The sequence below is a fragment of the Geospiza fortis genome, unplaced genomic scaffold, assembly GCF_000277835.1.
Source record: "Geospiza fortis unplaced genomic scaffold, GeoFor_1.0 scaffold659, whole genome shotgun sequence".
In the NCBI taxonomy this organism is placed as follows: domain Eukaryota; kingdom Metazoa; phylum Chordata; class Aves; order Passeriformes; family Thraupidae; genus Geospiza; species Geospiza fortis.
The window spans coordinates 370,451-390,472 of record NW_005054530.1 but is presented as its reverse complement, the minus strand read 5'-3'; the positions used below and the strand labels follow the sequence as shown (position 1 = coordinate 390,472).

At 50.0% G+C, this 20,022-nt stretch overlaps 2 protein-coding genes across 3 annotated transcripts in view; one reads left to right on the top strand and one right to left on the bottom strand.

Moving 5' to 3' along the window:
* The window catches only part of FAM168A (family with sequence similarity 168 member A), a 107,594-nt gene extending 90,346 nt beyond the window's left edge, over positions 1–17,248 (top strand). For both annotated transcript variants that reach the window (XM_031063782.1, XM_005429174.2), the window contains 6 exons: positions 1,046–1,126; positions 5,920–6,045; positions 8,324–8,466; positions 9,637–9,811; positions 11,661–11,790; positions 12,449–17,248. In XM_031063782.1, coding sequence (XP_030919642.1) covers positions 1,046–1,126; positions 5,920–6,045; positions 8,324–8,466; positions 9,637–9,811; positions 11,661–11,773 — 638 coding nt within the window. In that variant the 3' untranslated portion in view covers positions 11,774–11,790; positions 12,449–17,248. The remainder of the gene's footprint in view (positions 1–1,045; positions 1,127–5,919; positions 6,046–8,323; positions 8,467–9,636; positions 9,812–11,660; positions 11,791–12,448) is intronic.
* Positions 16,867–20,022, bottom strand: part of RELT (RELT TNF receptor) — a 7,329-nt gene continuing 4,173 nt past the window's right edge. The window contains exons 5-11 of the mRNA XM_014310419.2: positions 19,891–19,976; positions 19,489–19,722; positions 19,269–19,349; positions 19,099–19,180; positions 18,840–19,025; positions 18,648–18,769; positions 16,867–18,063 (exon numbers count right to left, since the gene is read on the bottom strand). Coding sequence (XP_014165894.1) covers positions 18,682–18,769; positions 18,840–19,025; positions 19,099–19,180; positions 19,269–19,349; positions 19,489–19,722; positions 19,891–19,976 — 757 coding nt within the window. The 3' untranslated portion in view covers positions 16,867–18,063; positions 18,648–18,681. The remainder of the gene's footprint in view (positions 18,064–18,647; positions 18,770–18,839; positions 19,026–19,098; positions 19,181–19,268; positions 19,350–19,488; positions 19,723–19,890; positions 19,977–20,022) is intronic.

Here is a 20,022-nt window from a genome sequence, read left to right as displayed (position 1 = left end):
AACCTGCAAGAAATTGAAGGAAATGAAAAGCAAAATGGTGAGCAGCGACAGGACCCCAGGGAAGGGCTGGAGCTGTGCCAGGAGAGGTTTAGGTTGGATTTTAGGGAAAGGTTCTTCCCCCAGAGGTGCTGGGCACTGCCCAGGCTCCCCAGGGAGTGGGCACAGACCCACAGAGCTCCAGGAGCATTTGGAGAGCGCTCCAGGGATGTGCAGGGTGGGATCTGGGGTGTCTGAGGGTTGGGCTGGATGATCCTTGGGGTCCCTTCCAGCGCAGGACATGGTGTGATTCTGTGGCAAAGAGCAGACCAAGGTGCAGAGGCTGTGGCTGTGCTCTCCACAGAGCACAGGAATTTCCAGTGAAGTAGGAGCTGGATGCTGGACACCTGCACTGTGTGGGTGCACACAGGCTCTGGGCTGTGCCACGATTTCCAGCCCCTCATTTCCATCACACAGCTCCCCTGAACTCCCTCTGACCTCTGCCAGTGAGGCTGATGCAAGCTGAAGATGCTCTGCAGCCCTGCCCAAAGTGCCCATTAAACCCTGCCTGGCTCCAAAGGGTCCTTCCAGGTGGCCTGGCAGGTAATCAGGTCCCTCCTGGGAACAGCACTTGTGCAGCCATGGGTGAATCCAAGGCTGGCATGTTTTCCTGCAGGATCCCTGCCTTCCCTTCTGCAAGAAACTCTGTTTAATGGGAGTGCTGAGCTCTCCAAAGGGCTGCCAGGCAGCCCAGGAAATCCTTTCCAGTGTTGCTCTGCTGGTGGGGTTTTGTACATGAATTCCATGTTCAGAGTATGGATTTTCCCAGCAGTTTTCTCCAAAGCACAGTGAGCACACCTGCATTCTGATCCTTGTTTCCTACAGGAATAAGGATGAAATATTGATGATTTCACAGGTGGAGCACATTCATGGTCCTTCCTATCCCCAGAGGATCCACCTGTGTTTTCCCTTGGTGGCCTCTGTGCTCACACATGTTGTTTATTGCTCTTCAGGGGTGCCATCCTTGCTGAATTGCTAAAATCCTAATGCTGTTTTCCTCTCCTTTCAGGTTATCCAACAGGCTATCCCACTGCTGCCCCAGCCTACAATCCCAACATGTATCCAACCAGCAGCCCCGGCTACGCCCCAGGTAAAAATCTTGAGAAAGGCCTCAAAACATTCCTTGCTCATCCATTCCCAAGCACTGCAGATGAAAAATAACATCTCACCCTTCAATTCGACTTTTGGTTGCTTGAGGTGTTGATTCTGAGTGGTGTTGCCTCAGAAGAGCTGCAGGATTTTAGCACTTCCAAATGAAGCTGCCTTTTGAGCTCAGTGTGCACCAGGAAGAGCTGGACTTTGTGCCAGTCTTGCTAAAACCCTCTCTTCCCCTTAACTGCCAAGTTTTCAGTCTCCCAGTTGCCATAAAATCAGTGGATCCCCAGGCTCAGGAGCTTTCCAAGGCTGATGAAACAGGAATGAGGGGTTTGTTGCCAAAATCTTTTGGTTTTGTCTCCTCCACATATTCCATAAAACTGTTTATTGTGGATGATTCTGGAAGGGATCTGTTGTGTTTTGTTTGGGTTTCTGTGCTTTTAATAAGGTCTTTAGCTGCATTTCTTCCCATTAAAGCCTGAACATGGAACATGAAACAATTTTTGTTTCCCTGGATTTGTGCTGGCCACCCTCCTTTCCCCTGAAGGATAAAACTCTGGAGGAATTAAATGAAAACAACTCCACAGAATAAGAAAAAGCCCATAAATTTATTAGTAACTTGTCCTGCCAGAGGCTGGCAATGTCCTCCCTGCTCAGCCAGGAATGTAAATACTGCAGCATTCTGGCATTTTGGCCTGGATATTACAAAATGTCACTTGTCCCCAGTTGTGCAGGCAGCACTGAGTGGGCACATGGTCAAGGAAACACCCAAGGGAGAGGAAACCCCAAATCACCGAAGGATAGGGATTTTTGGGGACTCTGAATTGCTTCTTGTACATCTTAGACAGCATTTAATAATTTCCACCTTGGAAATCTCCTGATGTCCAGAGAGCTGACAGCTCAATTTTTATGGAGAACAAAAAGCTTCCAGTGGGTAACACAGCTAAGCACTAAACTAGCAAGGAAACTATGAAAATTAAAATTCAGAAATTACAATTGGAATGAAAATGCTGAAACTTGTATAGAGTTTCTCATAAATCTTGAGGCCAAGTTGGAGAGACCTGGTTTAGGTACAGGTGTCCCTGCCCAAGGCACAGGGTTGGAACTGGATTGTCCTTAAGGTCCCTTCCAACCCAAACCATTCTGTGGTTCTGTTATAAACAATTTTTGCAGCTCTTGAAATCAATACCATTTAATATCACAGCAGGATTTTAAACCATGTTAACCACTCTGGGAAGCAGGAGCAGGCTCTGCTGCTCAGGACCTCCCAGCACCACACTCAGTGGTCCCTTCTCAATGGAAAGCAGACTTCCAGGAGGAAAAAAAAATAGATTTTGAGACTTAACTGATGGAAAAGAAGTGCCATAAAATCTCCCAGCAGTGGGGACATGTGACAGAGTGACAGCATCCTCAACTGTGTTAAATGGAATTGGGCTGAGCTAATTCTGTGGTTCAGTGGCTGAGCTAAAATGTTCATCAGTACAGAGAGTGTTTCCTCAAATTGAAGGAGCTGCTGTCACACAGGAGGCTGGAAAAAGCCTGGAGAGGAATGTGCTCCTGGTGTCCTTCAAACACTCTGGGAATCGACTTGGGGGTCAAAATCTTGGACTTCTCAAACAGCAGACTAATTCTAATTATGTTTTTAAGGGGTTTTAGACATTGAGTCTAAAAAAGAAAGAGATGCTGCATGTTGCCAGCAGAATAACTGCTCCTGAACATCCCATCCATGGACAAGGTCCTGCTCCAAAGCTCCCAGGCTGGGCAGGAGGTGGTTCCTGCTGGCAGAAATCCCTCCAGCTCACTAAAAAGCAGTCACAAACGCAGGGTTCATCTGATTCTCCATGTGGAGATAACCCAGGGAAAGGTGTCCCTCAATAGTGCTTGGAACAGAGGTTGGAAAGGGTGGGAAGAGCTTGTGGTTTCTGAGTTCTTGGGAGGTACCTGCAAGCAAGGTCTCTTGAGCAGAACCATTCTGTCCCAGCTTGACCACCCTCTCTGCTGCACCCTGAAGATGCTCCTGCTCCCTCTCAGGTGTCTCTTGCCTCAAACCTCATGAATTTTGGTGGATTCCATGCAAAGCCTTGGCAGGAGATCAACCCCTGAGTGAAGATAATTCCAGTTTTCAAACCCTACCTGCTGTTCTCCAAACACTCCCTGAAGCTTCGCTGGAAGTCAGCCATGCTCATGCTCTTCTCTTGACCTCGTGTTTCCCAAAACCCTGGGATCCACGTGGGAAATTCAATGATGTAGTGACCTAAGCTTTGCAACAGCATCAGAGGGAAACAAGCAGAGGAACTTGGAGAAGTCTGGAGTCCTCTTGTTTCCTCCAGTGAGGAAAGGGAAATGGTGACTGGAGCCAGTCTTGATTTCTCCCTCTCCCAATGCCAGATTTCTAGTAGATATTTGCTGGTATTTGAGCCCAAAAGGTGTTAAATTATTCCCCAGATTATTCCAAAGGAGCCCTATGAGCAAGGGCATGAGTTGGACTGGATGATCCTCATTGATCCCTCCCAACTTAGGATTTTCTGTGATTCTGTCAATTCCTTTCCATTCCACCTCAAGTTCCTGCCTTGTGTGATTTTCCTGCTGCATTTTCCACAGTTTTTAGAGGAAGAGACACAAGACAAAACACCAGCATTGCAAACTCATGCTTGCAATAAGCCTGTTTTTTTAGGACACTGTTCTTAAAAAATCACTTTTAAGTATGCAGAAATGACCATCTAAAATCACTCTGCTGCAAGAGACACAATTAAAAAAATTAAATTATGAATGTCTTCATTAAGCCTGGTGCATGTTCCCTCACAGGCATTCTGTCTTGCTCATGGTTGTTTTGTTTTAACTCCCTTCATTAAAGCCTCCCTTTTTTATTTTCCTGAAAGTAGGACACACACTCTGCTCGTGGAGGCTGGAGCTGTGTTTATTAATAATGCAGGGCAGAAGTAATGGCTCTGCAGCAGTGCCCTTACAGAGCAGGACTGAAATCAGCCCCAGAAATGAGGGATCTGTGTGGGAATGTCGTGGGGCAGGATGCAGGCTCCAGTGCCCCCTTCCTGCTTCTGGATCCTGCCTGGAGGAAATGCTGCTTTGCAGAAGGGAGTTGCAGCATCAGCAGTGCTCTGCATCCTCTAGAGGTGCCCACCACTCTTTGGGGACCCAGTGGGTCCCCTAAAGGGTATCTTGGGGTCTGGAGAGGTGAATATCCTGTAGTGCCTCACAAGGCTTTCCAAGGATAAATGTTCTCATCATTTTGAGGCACTCAGGCATGGGACTGCCTGGGGAATTGAGCTTATTGCAAACTTTGTTCAGGGCTGGAGGCTGTATCCATCACAAATGAGGTTGCTAGAGGGAAGGAAGATCTCCTACAGTGCTTTGGAAGGGTTTATAATTTTGTCTTTTCCACTTAAAATACGTCTTGAACATTCCCACGCCATCTAAAGGTCCTGTCAGGAAAACAGAGCAGTCCCAGCACTGCAGAGACCCACAGCTCACATTGTCTGCTCAGCTCCCACTGGTTGATTTGCCAGGGGTTAAACTGATAATTAATAAAAACTCCTTATTTTATTTATGTTTAGGTGAGAGGATAAACCAAATCCAGAAGGCACTGGTTGGAGGTGGCCCTTAAATGGTATTAGATAGTCATGGCTGGATTGTGATCCCTGTGAATTATTGCAAAGGAGCAGGAGGTATTTATGTTCCTGGAAGCCTCCTTGGTCCACCTTTTGTGTAGTTTTAAGTGATGGATTCTCCAAGGATCTGTGATTTAATAAAGAAAATACAGAGCTGTGGCAATCTCCCAGCCAGCTCCAACCCAAATTGCCTTGATTTTGTGGCAGGTTTAATGTGGAGAGGGAAAACCACAGAGGAAGGATTCGTGTAACATTGGAATGAATTGTCTCATCAGTCTCAGAGATTAAAACCTCTGTGAAATCCAGAGGCAAAAGTGAATCTGATTCCGAGTAAAAGCATAAGTGAGGGAGTGTTTCTGTGGCAGCACTGGGAATTGCTCTCCAGTGTGATGTTCCTGGGTGCAGCCTAGCATGGAAAATAAAGCAAGGCAGCCTGGAAATCCTTAATAACTCCCAAACCTTTGGGAGAGGGCAGACACTTGGAGCAGAAAATGATCAGTGACTGAGTGGAGGAGAAATTGGGCTTGAATCTCTGACTTCCCACAAAGCTCCTGGTTTTCTGTTGGAGCAGGAGGAGGGAGGAGCAGGGTTCCACATCTCCAGCAATGGAGCAGCATCCGGGTGGATCTCACACCCGTGAGTATCTCCCACAGCTGTTCATGGCCAGCACAGCAGCACTGCTGGGTGTCCTCCGTGCTCCCCATTCCTGTCTGAGTCCAGGAGAGTCTCAGGGGGGTTTGGTGGACCAGCAGATCTGCAGCAATGCTTCCCTGCACTCTCTGGGAGGTGGATTTCCATCCTCTGGGATGTGTTGTGCCGCTGCGGGCTGTGGCCCCAGTGCCAATTCCTCCTCAGCCTCCCCAGTCCAGAGGATTGATCCCAATCATTCCCAACTTCCAGCCCTGTGACACTCCAGATTTACAGCTGTACCTTCAGAGAGGGCTAATTCAGAGTCTCAGCAGATGTGGAGGGTGTGGAACATCCTTGCTCCAGGAAGATTTCCAAGCCCTGACCGAGACGTGAAGTCCCTTCCATGGGGCTCAGCACCTCAGGGGTAGGAACCTGGAGGGGAGAGATTAACAAGGTGATTCCAGTGTGACCTAAGTGTGGGAAGCTGTCTCTCATTTCTCTGTGTGACGCCTCTTCTCTGTCTCCACTCAAGCCACACTTCTGATGAAGCAGGCCTGGCCCCAGACCTCCTCGTCCTGTGCCACCGAGGGCACCTTCCACCTCCCGGTGGACACTGGCACGGAGAACAGAACCTACCAGGCTTCTTCTGCAGCATTCAGTAAATAAACCTTTCCTTCTGGGGGTTTCTGGGTTGGTTTGTGCCTGTTTGCCTCCCCTGCTGGGGGGTGATGTGTGGACAGGGTTATTTGGCATCACAGAATTAAAGACTGGTTTGGGTTGGGAGGAAATTAAACATCATCTTGCTCCAACCCTCATGGGCACCTTGCACTAGACCAAGATGCTCCAAGCCCCATCCAGTCTGGATTTGATGGATTAAAACCATGAAGGATCGTGAAGAGGAGAGCACTGACCCTCCTGCTGCTCCTGCAGAGGAATTCCAGTGGAGAAGGTGAAACCTCTCTCTTAGCTGAGTGTTTGATCCCTGGGAGTAACCCGGGCTTGTTCACAGGTGTTTATCTCCAAAGGGACATTATTCCCCATTCCCTTAAAACTGAAAGAATTCCAAAATAAAGCCTGATTTTCAAGGAACACTGCTGAAACTCCCACCTTGTAACCCAGACTGGCTGAGCAGGAGCAGGGGGAGGAGATGCCATTGAGGGATCACAGTCAAACAGGCTTTTCCAGTGCAGCCTTGTCATCTCATCCCTGAAGAGGATAAGTAGTGCCTCCAGGAGGGCTGATAAGCTCCCTGATAAACCCTGGGATGCTTTCCCTGGTATGTAGGGTGTCCTATGGCCCCTGTTTAATCTGGGACATGAGGGTGTGGGGTCAGAGGGTTCCTCACCCTACAGCTACTCCAGACTCCTTTCTCCTTCTAAATCAAATCAATTACACAACAACAAGGTGAGAGGAAAATTTTTTTCTTTTTTTTTTTTTTTTACAGAAAGAGTTATTAAAAATAAATATTTTAAAAGCCTTTGGGAGACTTTCTCTTGGAAAAAGGATGTCCCTACCATTCCTTGGGGTAGGAGCTGTACAATGGGCACGGTCCAGCCCTCGGAGCAGCTCTGGGGCCTCCTCTGGGCTCTCTCCAGCAGCTCCAGGTGCTGCTGCTGTGTCCCCAGGGCTGGAGGCAGCTCTGCAGGTGAGCTCTCACCTGAGGGAGGCAGAGGGGCAGGATTGTGGACATCCTGTCAGTTCCTTGCCCAGCTGAGGAATCCTGCTTGTGGTGAACCCTGGAAACAAGCAGCAACACAAAATTCCCCACTGAGCTCTTTCCCCCCCCCCCCCCACAAGAAGCCTTTTATAGAAAAACATTTCTGTGCAATCCGGGGCACTTGCGAGCTGCAGGATCAATAAGGTTGAGATTTCTGGAGTGACATGAGGGATTTAATCAGCAATTTTAATAGAAGCTGGAGCTTAAAGGCTCCCTGCTGCTGTAACCACACACAAAGCGGCAGCAGCACGGGCCATGCCAGCCTAATCCTAATAAGGTGTTAGTCATAATTAGGTTTTAAAATTATCTGCCAGACAGAGAGGAGCCTCCATCATCTTGTGTCATTAAACCTTGTTTTCACATTGTTTTACCTGCAGGTTGTTCTGGTTTTTCCCCAGTTTATAAACACAGCAGATTACCTCTGCCTGGGTTATTGTGTTTTAATACGTTTTTAATATAGGAGATAAACTGTCTGTGATTCATCAATCAGGAAACACGGCAAGTCTTGGTATTCAAAGTGGTGAAACCACACAGGCTTGAGCAGGTCCACACCTATAGTCACCCCTCAGAAATGAAGTGTGACACTGAGAACTGGCAGCCTCTGAGGTATTTGTTTGAAAAAATGAGTTCAGAATAGAGAAAAAAATCCATTAGATGTAAAACCAGGAGGTTGGTTGGTCTGTGGCTGACGCTGGGTTCCTGGAGGAGTCCTGATGGAGGAGGCTGCACTTCTGCTCTGATCAATATTTCAAACCTTTTCCACTTCTCATTGGAAGATGGTTGCTCTCCTGCTAATGTGAGTGAGGAAAAGAGTCACAGCTATTCCCCTTGTTAATTAACACCTATTTTTCCAATCTGCAGTAATCAGGAGGAGGTGAGATGCTGTTTGGGAGCTCCTAAAAGCTCCTTGTGTTCTTCGCCCCGTTTCAGTGCCTGGAGGATAATGTGGGATATTAGACTTGAAATCTTGGCCATCTCTGATTGCTGAACACTGTGGAGTAAATAAGTGAAATATATTTGAGTAAATAAGTGAAATATATTTGAGTAAATAAGTGAAATATATTTGAGTGTTTTGGCTGGGCTGAGCCTTGCCTTCTCCTCTCCATCCCACGCAGTCTTCGAGGCCCATTTGCTCAGGGGATGGTTTCTCCCAGCCCTCCTGCCAGCCCTGAGCAGCCATGCCAGGCCCTGACTGGCACCTCTCTTGTGTCTGTGGCAGGGTACACTGCGGGGACTCCCTACAAGGTGCCACCAACCCAGAGTAACAACGCCCCTCCTCCCTACTCGCCCTCTCCGAACCCGTACCAGACCGCGATGTACCCCATCAGAAGTGCCTACCCACAGCAGAACCTGTACACCCAGGTAGGTGCCACCTCCTGTCCCCATCACACGTGCCTACCCACAGCAGAGCCTGTACACCCAGGTAGGTGCCACCTCCTGTCCCCTCAGCTGTGCCCCAACACACCTGAGTCCATTGCAGTCCAACCCGCCCCTGCACACTGGTTCCTCTCCAATCCCAGTCACAGAATCTGCCATTTGTCCTGTGAACCATTGTAGCTCCTGAAAGAAAGAAGTGGTGGAATAGTTGCTCCTGCACCTCCTTTTCCCCTTAATCCAGACCTTCAGAGGTTTTCTAATGGGGCTTTCACTAATGCACAATAAAATCTCCTTTTGCTGATTCAAATCCTTGTTTTCTTCCCTCCTGGATTTTGGAGCCCTGTGTGAAACCCAATAGATGACACAATACCTGGACCCAAACACTTTGGGATCATCCAAGAACCATGGCTTGTCCTTTCCTTCCATCTCTTGTTCCTTTCCTACACCAACAGCCGTTTGTGTCCAGGCCCTGTTTCATCCCACCAAAGGGAGGCAGCAGGGTTTGTCCTGGATGGGTTGACTCCTTGACTGGTGATTTCCTCCTCATGCATTCCCCATATCCACAGGTTCAGGTCTCTAGGTGATGCCTTAAGTTTTAGCTTTCATATTTTTCGGAGACTGTTTTGTGCATTCTTGGTGTGTAGCTCTGAGGTTTATGTTAAGTGTTGGTAAGCTCTCTTCACAGAGCAGGGAGACAAAACAATTCCTTTTCTAGCTGAGGACCAAGGATGATCCAAATTTCAGGCCCAAGAACATAAACAAAGGTGAAATAAAGAGAAAAAACAGGAAGAATGGGACTGTAATTGGACAGTTAACTCCAAGATGCAAATGGAGCAGAATTTATAAAAGTGAGAGATCCCGTGACCGGTTGTGCATTTTGTGACCATTTTGGGTTCATCTTGAGTGTAGCATCTTGTGCTGGCCAAGGTGTATCCATTGAGGATGTCCTTTTAATAAATGCCTGCTTTATTCTTTAGCTCTGTCTAGTTTCTGCTCTAGCTCAGCCTTCTCAAGGCATCCCAGTCACAGATCATCCATGGGAACACCACCCACCAGCCCTTGGGCAGCGCTCGAGTTACAGAACCGAGAACTCCTTAGGTTGTGAAAAAACCTGGAATAATGATGGGATTTTTTTTATTTCCCCTTCTCCACCAGGGAGCTTATTACACCCAGCCCGTGTACGCGGCCCAGCCCCACGTCATCCACCACACCACGGTGGTGCAGCCCAACAGCATCCCCTCGGCCATCTACCCCGCGCCCGTGGCCGCGCCCCGCACCAACGGCGTGGCCATGGGCATGGTGGCTGGCACCACCATGGCCATGTCAGCAGGTAAGGAAACATGGGCAAAAAAACTCCCCCTGCCTCCCAAGTGCTGCCCCACTTCACCTGCTGGTTTTGCTTGCTGGGTACTGCTCCTGTGCAGGCAAAAATGCAGTAATTTGCCCCAAATCCTCATCTGACTCAGCAGAGACCTTTGGTTTGGCTCACTCTTGCACCCTTAGATACATTATTCTGTATCCTTAAATATATTGTCCCTTCCTGGACAAAAAATAATTAAAACCCTTCCTGGTTTTATTTTTTCCAAAGCCTGTATTTTTCTCCTTAACAATTTGGAGAAGGAGACCTTTGGTTTGGCTCACTCCTGCATCCTTAGATACATTATTCTGTATCCTTAAATATATTGTCCCTTCCTCTGTCTGTTCCTTAAGTGAAAAAATAACCAGGTTGGTTCATCTTCAAGTAGTTGTATTTCCCTCAGGCTCTGTTCTCAAAGACACTTTTGGTCTCTTTTCTCAAAGACACTTTTGGTCATGTTTTTGTTTGACAAAATGAATGGTTTTGTTTGACAAAATGAATGTTAACCTTATTTTATCTATGCCTGTTCCTCTACATTTTACATGCAGATTCTAACTGCAATTAATAGCACATTAAGTGAGATAGGGGCTGGTTTTATTTTTTCCAAAGCCTGTATTTTTCTGCTTAACACTTTGGAGGAGGAGACCTTTGGTTTGGCTCACTCCTGCATCCTTAGATATATTAGTCTGTATACTTAAATATGTTGTTCCTTCCTCTGTCTGTTACGTAAGTGAAGGAATAACCAAGTTGGTTCATCTTCAAGTAGTTGTATTTCCCTCAAGCTCTTTTTTTAGAGACACTTATGGTCATGTTTTGTTTGACAAAATGAATGTTAACCTTATTTTATCTATCCCAGTTCCTCTACATTTTACATGCAGATTCTAACTGCAATCAATAGCACATTAAGTAAGATAGTGTTTGTTTTTTATTTTTTATTTTTTTCCAAAGCCTGTATTTTTCTCCTTAACAATTCTTGGGATTGTATATTGAATTATGCCAAGAAATGCATCATTCATCCTTTTGCATCTGCATTAGCTGTGAAATAGGAGTCTGTAATGGGGCACAATCCCTATTCCAAGCAGAGATATTACAGCCTGGATGTGACAAGAACCACTCTGAGAGATTTACTGTTGCTTATATTAAGAAGTGGATAAATGTAATTAATGCACGTGGGATGTGTTAGAATTTCATTAATAACATTTGCAGAGAGATACCCAGAAACTGAGAATTTGGTTTGAGCACCCAGTTGCTCCCAGAACAGAGTAGTCCAGGGCTGTGTCCTCCCTCCCCATGAAGGCACTGTGCAAATTCTGACCTAAAATCCCTCTGTTGACCGGCTGCAGACGTAAAAAAAGGCTCATCTCAGTTTTCCCTGGAGATCTGTTGGGTTTTTTCCTCATCTCTCTTTACATCCCTCATCCCTTCCAGTTTGTTTCAGATCTGTGCAGTGATTTGCTGTCCCAGTGCTTTCAGCAGGTAGATGTCAGCAGGTTGTGGCCAGCTTTGCTTCCTGTCTTTAGGGACAAGGAACACTGGGAAAAAACAAGGAAAACCCTTAAGGTTAAGAGCCAGAGGTAGCATGGAAAGTCTGCTGGAGCTTCAGGTGTTCTTATTCTGTTTCTGGTGCTGGCTGATCCCAATCACGTGGGTCCAACACCTTTGAATCAGGTCTGGCGGGCAGAAGAATTATCTGGGAAAAGAGGAAAGGGAAAAGGGAAAAGGGGGGAAAAGGGAAATGAGGCAGCTGGTGCTGTCCCTGCCCCACTGTAGGCATGGATGCCGGCTCCTCTGCTCCATGACAAGTGTTTCCCTGTCCCTGCAGGAACCTTGTTGACCACCCCCCAACACACCGCCATCGGAGCACATCCAGTGTCCGTGCCAACGTACAGGGCTCAAGGAACCCCCACCTACAGCTACGTACCTCCACACTGGTAAACCACTGGCCAATCCATGTGAGTGCTGCCTCCAAACCCCATCCAGCCCGACCTTGGGCACTTCCAGGGGCTTCTCTGGGCTCACAGGGAGGAATTCCTTCCCGGTATCCCATGTAACCCTGCCCTGTGGCAGTTTGAAACCATTCTCACTGCATTCCCTGACAAAGAGTGCCTCCCCATCTTTGTGTCCCTGCAATATTTCCTTTCCCCTGCTGGGAGATCAGGCTGTTCATTAGCACCGGGGTTGCGTGCACTGCCTGTGTGTTCCTGTCATGCCCGGGATCCCAGAAATCCCAGCTGCTCGTTCCTGCAGCCCTTGGCCCGTCATGCCCAATTACCAGCACAGGCAGCTGATGGGAACACGATGCTGCCCATGGAGATCTCATCCAGCCCCGGGGTTATCTAAAATCTCTCTGTGCCACACAAATTACACCGGGCTAATCCTGCCCCTCCCAAATTGGTGTGCAATTAGCAGGGAGCAGCTCATCTGCATATTTGTAATCCTCTGCGTTGGATACCACCGGGCGAGCTGCTGCTTTCCCAGCTCCCTTGCCTGACAAATTGCCCACAGGGATGGTTAAATTCCATATGGATCAGCTCCACGTGGTGCAGGGGTGCAAAGAGGAGGAGAATATCCTTCTAACTCCCTGTTTTTAATGTATTTGCTGTCTTCCAGATCCAGAGTCAAACATTGTATGCAACTACACAAGTCTTACATCGGTGCTGCGGCCGCTGGGCTGCAGCGCCTCGTCTGTTTGCAAGAACAAAGAAAAAAAAAAGTGCAAGGGTCACTTTATGCATTCTTTAGTGGTTTTTGTAAAAGCTGCTTTTTCTAATCTTCTGCCTCTTTTTTTTCCCCCTTCCTCCCCCTCCCACATGAATTGTGTAACACACATACTGACACTGAGCAATAGTCGAGTTCTCTCTTCGGTCCTATCGTTTGAAAGCTCAGAATCTTCACTTTTCCAGCATTGCCCAGCTGAGTGGTGCAAAGATCCCCCCACTTCTTGTTCGTTTGGGTTCTTTCTGTTCTTTTTCTGTTGTCGTTGTTGTTGACAAGAGCCTAGATTTTTTTTGGCTAGTAAGAGTGGTTGATGTTCAGGGTACTATGTGAAAAGCACAGCGCTGGTAGGCAGGCTTATTCTGATTTGGTTTGGGTATTTTTAGTTGAAGAATATAAATTATTCAATCTTTCATAACATATTACAAGAAAATTGGTGTCTTCCAGATAGCTGTCGTGATAGATTATAAATGCATTATCTGCAGTGGAATTCTGAACTCATCCCTTCTTTTTGTAGGAGTAAGAGAATATAAATATAATTAGCGACGTAACACACTTGTCTTAGGAAGCATGAGGACTGGTCACCAGCGGGTCTTTGGTCTGCTTTTTCCAACTGGGCGCACAGATCATGGGTGATGGGATGGGAGCAGCAGGAAGATGCATGACCTGGGAGCATCTGGAACCCCTTGGGAGAACAGGATGCTCCCCTCAGCCACCTCCTGGGGCAGTGTGAGGGAGAAGGAGGCTCCTTCCTGGCGTGGCTGCTGTTTGCAGGCACAGATGTGCTGGGCAGCTGCTGAGGGAAGCAAGGAGATGTCCAAAGGTTGGGCTGGAGAGCTTCTCCAGGTCCAAGGGTTGATCTGGGGGAGTTTCTCTCAGTTTAGGGTTTGGTCTGAAGAGCTCCTCCAAGTTCAGAGTTTGGTCTGAAGAGCTCCTCTAGGTTTAAGGTTTGGTCTGAAGAGCTCCTCCAGGTTTAGGGTTTGGTCTGAAGAGCTCCTCCAGGTTTAGGGTTTGGTCTGAGGAGCTCCTCCAGTTCAGGATTTGGTCTGAGGAGCTCCTCTAGGTGTTTAGGGTTTGGTCTGAGGAGCTTCTCCAGAGTATGGTGGTGTAGGAAAAGAGGGCGTCTGGTTGATGGAGATGAGTCTTCAGTGCAGGGTGAGGGGAAGATTGGTGGCTTCAGCTTGCACCCATGGTGTTGGCAGGGCTGAGACCAAACTGCACTGCCTTGGTGGCAGTTGAGGTGTCCCCCTCCCATTCTTTGGGTTACAGCTCCAAGACTTCCAGGAGAAATGTTCATCCAAGCACAAATACCAGCACCACGGAGAAAGGCCGGGGAGCGGGATCATGTCTGGCTGCTCTGCTTGGAGAGGTGGGAGAGGAGGAAGCAATAGCAATAAACACGTCGCCTCCTTCATGGGAAGGCACCTGAGAAGAGGTGACAGCAGGGAAGGTGATCCACAGTTGGCATGGACCAGGATGGGGGACACCAGGCACGCAGAGGCTGTGGGCATCAGGGTCATTTTGGGGGGGTTTGGCTTACCCAGGGACATGGGGACAGGAAGCTGGTGGCATCCCCCCTTGGGGTGTCCAAGTAGAGCAATAAGTTGTCTTGAGGGCAGCAGAGGCAGTTTGGATTTGCAGACAATGCTTGTGGCCAGTTTGTTTTTAAATCCTTGTCGCTAAACCCAGCATAGAAACAAGGTTTTTGGGACTTTTTTGGGTTTTTTTTTTTAAAGACAAAAGCTTGGTTGGGTTTTGATTTTTGCCTCAAGTGTGCCAAAAGCATTCCATGTTCTCAGTGGAGTCTCCCAGCTTGGCTTCTGCTCCTGGACCTCCTTCCCTTGAGCATGGGGCAGGTGGGGAGTAACAAGCCTAGGGATCCCAGGAGGACTTTCCCTCCCACTGGTTGGTCCCAGGAGTTTGTCAGGTTGGGTGTTGGCATTGGCACTTCTGTTTGGGGGTCATTTGGTTGATTCTGCTGGTTTTGAAGGAAATCTAGAGCAAAGCTCTGGTTGACCTTCTCAGCCTCGAGAGGAACAAAGTGGGGGAAGACTGTGCTGTGGGGTGGGGAAGGGGCACCCTTGGGCTGCACTTTGGGGTGTATTGAGGGAAAGGAGAAGGAAAAAGAGAAAAAGAGCCAATCATCAGTGGGTTCCCCATTTGGCTTGGCAAAGCCAAGGATTAGTAAAGAGCAGCAGGACCTTGGGAAATAACACCAACACATCATCCTTGCACTGTTTGTAGCACATTGCAGTTAAACCTGGGCCTAAAAATGCCCAGATCCTAAGAATTGAAGAGTTCCGAGATCCCCTTTTCCCCCTCTCATTTGACTTTGTGTTACACACCAGGAGCTGTCTGTCAGCATTGAGTCAGGTCTCCCCACGTAATGGCACTCTGATTTCTGGGGTCCCTGAGCTTTGGGATCCCAGCCTGGGCTCTGCAAACGACCTGAACCAGCAGACACCATCCCACCACTGTCCCAGACACCCTGCACCACTTCAGGAACCACTCCTAAAATTTTGACCCGTGTGTGGAAAGGAGATGTTGGGCTTTCTCCTGGGAGGAAAAGAAACATTAAAGGTGGGGGAGAAAACCCCAGGAGCTGAACATGGTGGATCACCCAGTGTTCCCACTGACACAGGGCAGCTGGGTTTTAATTCCTTTGCTTGGATCAGTAGCAGATCCAGAGCTCCTCTCCCATTCTTCCCAGGCAGAAATACTCATTAACCAAAGTGTGGAGAGGTGAAATATTTGTTGGGCCAGAGGCTTCAGTGAGGACATTTGGTAACCAGCCTGAGCCACTGTGTGGAACCAGGGCCACCACAAAGCTCTGGGGCCACCACACGGTGCCAGGCTTGGGTAGCTCCTTCCCAAGGTGGGGAGATGCTCCCTGCCTTTCCCTTGATCCCACGTCTTTCCTTTGGTCAAGTCATGGCTTAACTGAGGGTCCTGGGAAGGCCACAGTGGGGGACACTGATGGGGGCCACCTGCTTCTCAGATATTTCATTCCAGCAAAGCTTTGCTGATGTTGGTTAAGGAAAAGGGATTTCCACAGTGAAGGATCACACTGGGCATCAGTGGGAAAGAGCAGGAGGGGTTAAACCATCCTTAGCAGCCACCGAAGTGTCTGAGATTAAAATTCCAGCTAAAGAGGAAGGAAAAATAACTCTGAACCATTAACCCATCCCAGACCTTACCTTTACTTCAAAACACAAGCTGCAATGCAAGACTTGGGGGGGAAAATAGAATTTTAGTGGTGGTGGTGACCCCCAAAGCCCAGGAGCCCCTTGAAGCCTGAGGCCATCATGCCTCCAAGTGGCTGAACCCTCCAGGCAAGGATTTGCTACTGCATTTTATGAATAATAAATCACTCAGTTCAGCATGGTTGCAGTTTTGGGATGTAATTCCCGGGAAATGTTATTTAAGGGGTTTGTTTTAATGAGGGATGTTCAGAGCATCAGGTTTTCCTCCAGCCACCAGCATCCCACTGAATCTGGTCCTTCCCAGAGAGACCCCCTGACTCTTTGCCATCCCCTCTGGGAATGTGGGCATGATGTGGTTCCCAGCTGGAGGGCATGAAATGGGATCCTGGTTTTTCAGCAGGGTGGGAAATAACATTTGAGGCTTTATTTTTGGTAAAATCCAACCAGCCAACAATAGCAATAAGAGCTGCTGGATACCCATAAATCCAGGTATTTTTGGTTTGGTTTTTTTTTTTTTTTAATTGCCAATATTTTCAGGCCCTCCAACTGTGGTGACCCGCTGCCCATCTTCCCTTCACTTTGCTCCCAAGCCAGGATCAGCCTCCAAATATTTTCTCTGCCGTGTGTTAGCATTCGCTTAGGGGAAAAAAAAGAAAATAAAGCTTGTGACAGAGCTTGGGAGGGAGGAAATCCTTGGAAAAGGCATTTCTGTGGCATGTTGCACCATGGCACTTGGAGATTCTCTGGCAATCAGGTAAAAGAACTTGTGGGAATGTTTGCAGGGCAGGAATAGCAGAATTTGTGGTTTGACAGGAGCGATTCCCACTTGGAAGCGCTCGACTGTGCTGCTTGTAGGGAATAATCTTGATGCAACATGGCCACCTGCAGCCTCCCCGCATCCTCCTGCAAGAGATGGAGCTGGGACATGGAATTTTCCAGGGGGAAGAGGGGTTCAGGATCAGGGGAGGGATTTGTAGGGAAGCATGGCAAGGTGCAGGATCACACCCAAACCCTCCCATTCCCACAACACGGCCTCAACCCACACCAGGCTCCCACCCCTCCTTCTATGTAATTAATTTTAAATTGATTTCAACCACCAGACCAGCTCATTTTTAAGTATTATTGGACCTCTTAAATAAAAATAAATACCAAAAAAATAATTCCCTGAAAGAACAGCAACAAAAAAAAAATTTAAACCCAAGAGTAACCACGTCTTCCAAGTCTACATCTCACAGGTGTGAAGGGAACATGGCCTTGGACTGATGCCCTGGAGAGCCCCACAGCCTCAGTTTGTCCATCTGAAGTGTAAATTTGGGATTGTTTTCCCATTTGTTTTCTGTTCTGGTTTTGGTTCTGAAGATCAGGTCGTGATCTCCCTGACAGATTTCAGCCAAGAGTTTGTAACTGTACGATATTTACTGTAAGATGTAGAACATTCGATAACTATTAAAATGTTTCCAAAAAAATTAAATAAATAAATAAAAGAGCCCGAGAGGGTTTGGTGGTTGGTTTTTTGGCATGGTGATGTCGTGGGGAGGGGAATGGGACCAGCCATAAACCCTTTTTTGGGTTGGTGGTTGAGGCTGATGGTCTCCAGCCCAACCTTGGGTGGGTTATCCCAGTGATCCCAACACGGCCAAGCCCGCACGATCCCATAGAAGCAATTCCAATGGAAAGTGAAATGTGTCATCTGCATGGTGAGCATCACCACCGTGTGCTCCTGAACTGGGACTTTGGAGAGAGGATGGATGGATGGATGCAGGAGACCAGCTTTGCCCAGAGCAATCCATGCTCCAGCTGGGCTTTTGGAAAGGGAGGAGTCACTCCATGATCCAGTGATTCATTATCCTGTGATGCTGAGTGCTGGCACCAGGTGATGGAGGGAAATCAGGAGTTCTTGATGGTCCTGGAGAGCTCAACAGACCCAGAAGGTGACTGTGAAATGGCATCCAGTGCCCTCTGTGCTTCCATGGAGCTGTGTGGTGGCATCATGGTTCCCAGAGATGATGATTCCTGTGGCCACCACCCCTGGCATCGCAGCTCCTGGAGTTACCTTCTATGAGGCCACCACGCTGTGGCCACCACCAGGCCTCAGGGACAGAGAACCCTTCTCACCAGCCAAGCGAGATGCTGGATTTGCTGCTCTTGGACACCTTGGTGGCAGGAGCAGGAGCTGAGCTGCCACCTCCAGCACGTCACAGCTCCGAGCAGGACTGGCTTTCACACAACACCCGGTGTCCTCCACCCCTCCACGGGGTTTTTGTGGGTGTCACCGACCCCCGAGGCAGCCCCCAGGCCAGGTGCCTGCTGTGGAGGACAAGGGATGGACCACAGGTGAGCCTGGATTGGCCCCTTTGCACCAGCCAGGGTGGCAGGAGCCGCTCGGTGTCACCCATCCACGGCTGTCACTACCCAACCCAAATCTCCCCTGGAGAGAGGGGGAGATTTTGTTGAGGCTGTTCCCTCTCCTCCTGTCCCTGTTCCCTGGGAGCAGAGCCACAGTGTCCCCCCTGAGCCTCCTCTTCTCCAGGCTGAGCCCCTTTCCAGCTCCCTCAGCCTCTCCTGGTGCTCCATTCCCCTCCCAGCTCCGTTCCCTGCCCTGGCCACGCTCCAGCCCCTCCATGTCCATGTTGGGAGGGGCCCAGGGCGGGATGGTCACAGCAGCAGCAGCGCTGCTGGAGGAGGGGACACGGGGACGTGAGCGAGGGCACGTGAGCCCCTGCAGCTGCCCATGAGTCAGGGAGCAGCCCCCGGCCGTGCCAGCCCGTGCCAGGCCCTGCCAGCACCCTGCAGCCAGGGACACCCTCCCTCCTGCCTCGCTGTCCCCACTCTGTGTCCCCACACTGTCCATGCTCCATTTCCCAGCCTTCAGAACTCCTTTGTCCCCTCACCTGGTGGGGTCCTTGGTGCTGTTCCATGACGGGGTCACATCCCGCTGCCCGCGGGGAGGGGACCACGGAGGGGCTCCCCCCCAGCCTCGCTCCTCAGCTCCGGGATCCGGGACACCCGGAACCTGTCGGGGATCATCACGTCAGCCTGTCCCACCCTGCACAGGGGACACACCAGCGGCTGTCCCTGCTTACCTGCCGATGGAGAGGATGGTCACCTCGCTGGGATGAGCTCCGGGTTTGGGGGCTTTGGCGGCACCGAGCGGTGGCAGCACCTCGGGCCACTTCTGGTCGCAGCGGGCACACGGGGCCGGGCCCTGCACCGTGTGCAGGTGCTGCTGGTGGTGGCAGGCAGGGGGAAACTGAGGCAGAAGGTGCAGCCTGGGGAGGGGGAAATGCCATCAGCATGGTGGGGGTGCTCCCACCATGGGGGGTGCTCAGGGCAGCCTCTTACTTATTGAGGGGGGCACAGCTCGGTGGCATCAGCTGCTGCCTCTGGTGCTCCTTCAGCAGCTCCTCCAGCGCTGCTGCATTTTCTGTGTGTGACAGGACACCAAGGAGCTGGGGGTCACGGGGCTCTGGCCCAGGTCACCCAATCCTGTCCCTTCCCAGGGAGCCCCTGACCTTTCTTCTCGGTGATCAGCCGCACCAGCACCCCGATGGTGTCCTCGTTGGCATCCTCCAGCTGGTAGATGGAGCTGGCACCTGGAAGCAGAAGTTAGGGAAAACTTGGTGATGGGGGATGAGGCACCCCAAGGACAAGCAGGATGCCCTGGGACAAGGACAAGAAACCACAGGAATGGGCTGAGCAAGACGAGATGGATGTGGGATCACCAGGGCTCACCGGTGCCGCCGGGCTGGGGCTCCTTGCTGGCGGTGCAGTGATAACCCTTCTTCTTCAGCAGGTTGCAGACCAGGATTCCCAACAATCCCATGGCACAGAAGACCGGGACGATGGTCAGCACGGCTGCCTGCGCTGCTGCCGCCTCCTCCTCTTCCTCACCCAGCAGGGTCACACGTGTCCCGTTGGTTCCCGGTGTCCTGCCCGGCATTTCGGGGCTGCGGGCTCGCCGCCGGCCTGCAGGGAAACAGGGATCACCCTCAGACAGGGCCTTTGTTGGGATTATTGGGATTAAACCCCATTTCCACAGGAAAGCAGAAGCCGCTTGTGTCGTGAGCAGAGGTGTCCTCAGCTGCCAGGACATCCCAAGGGGGACACACATGCCCAGGTGGCTCTAGCACCCACCTGGGCACCCCGGGGTGCTGCGGGGAGCAGCGGCGCAGGGCAGGCACCGGCCCCGGGGCTCCGTCTCCCCTCCGGGGCTGTGGAACCTGCGGGGCGGGACAGGACGGGCAGCACCCGGCCCCGGCGCCCGGG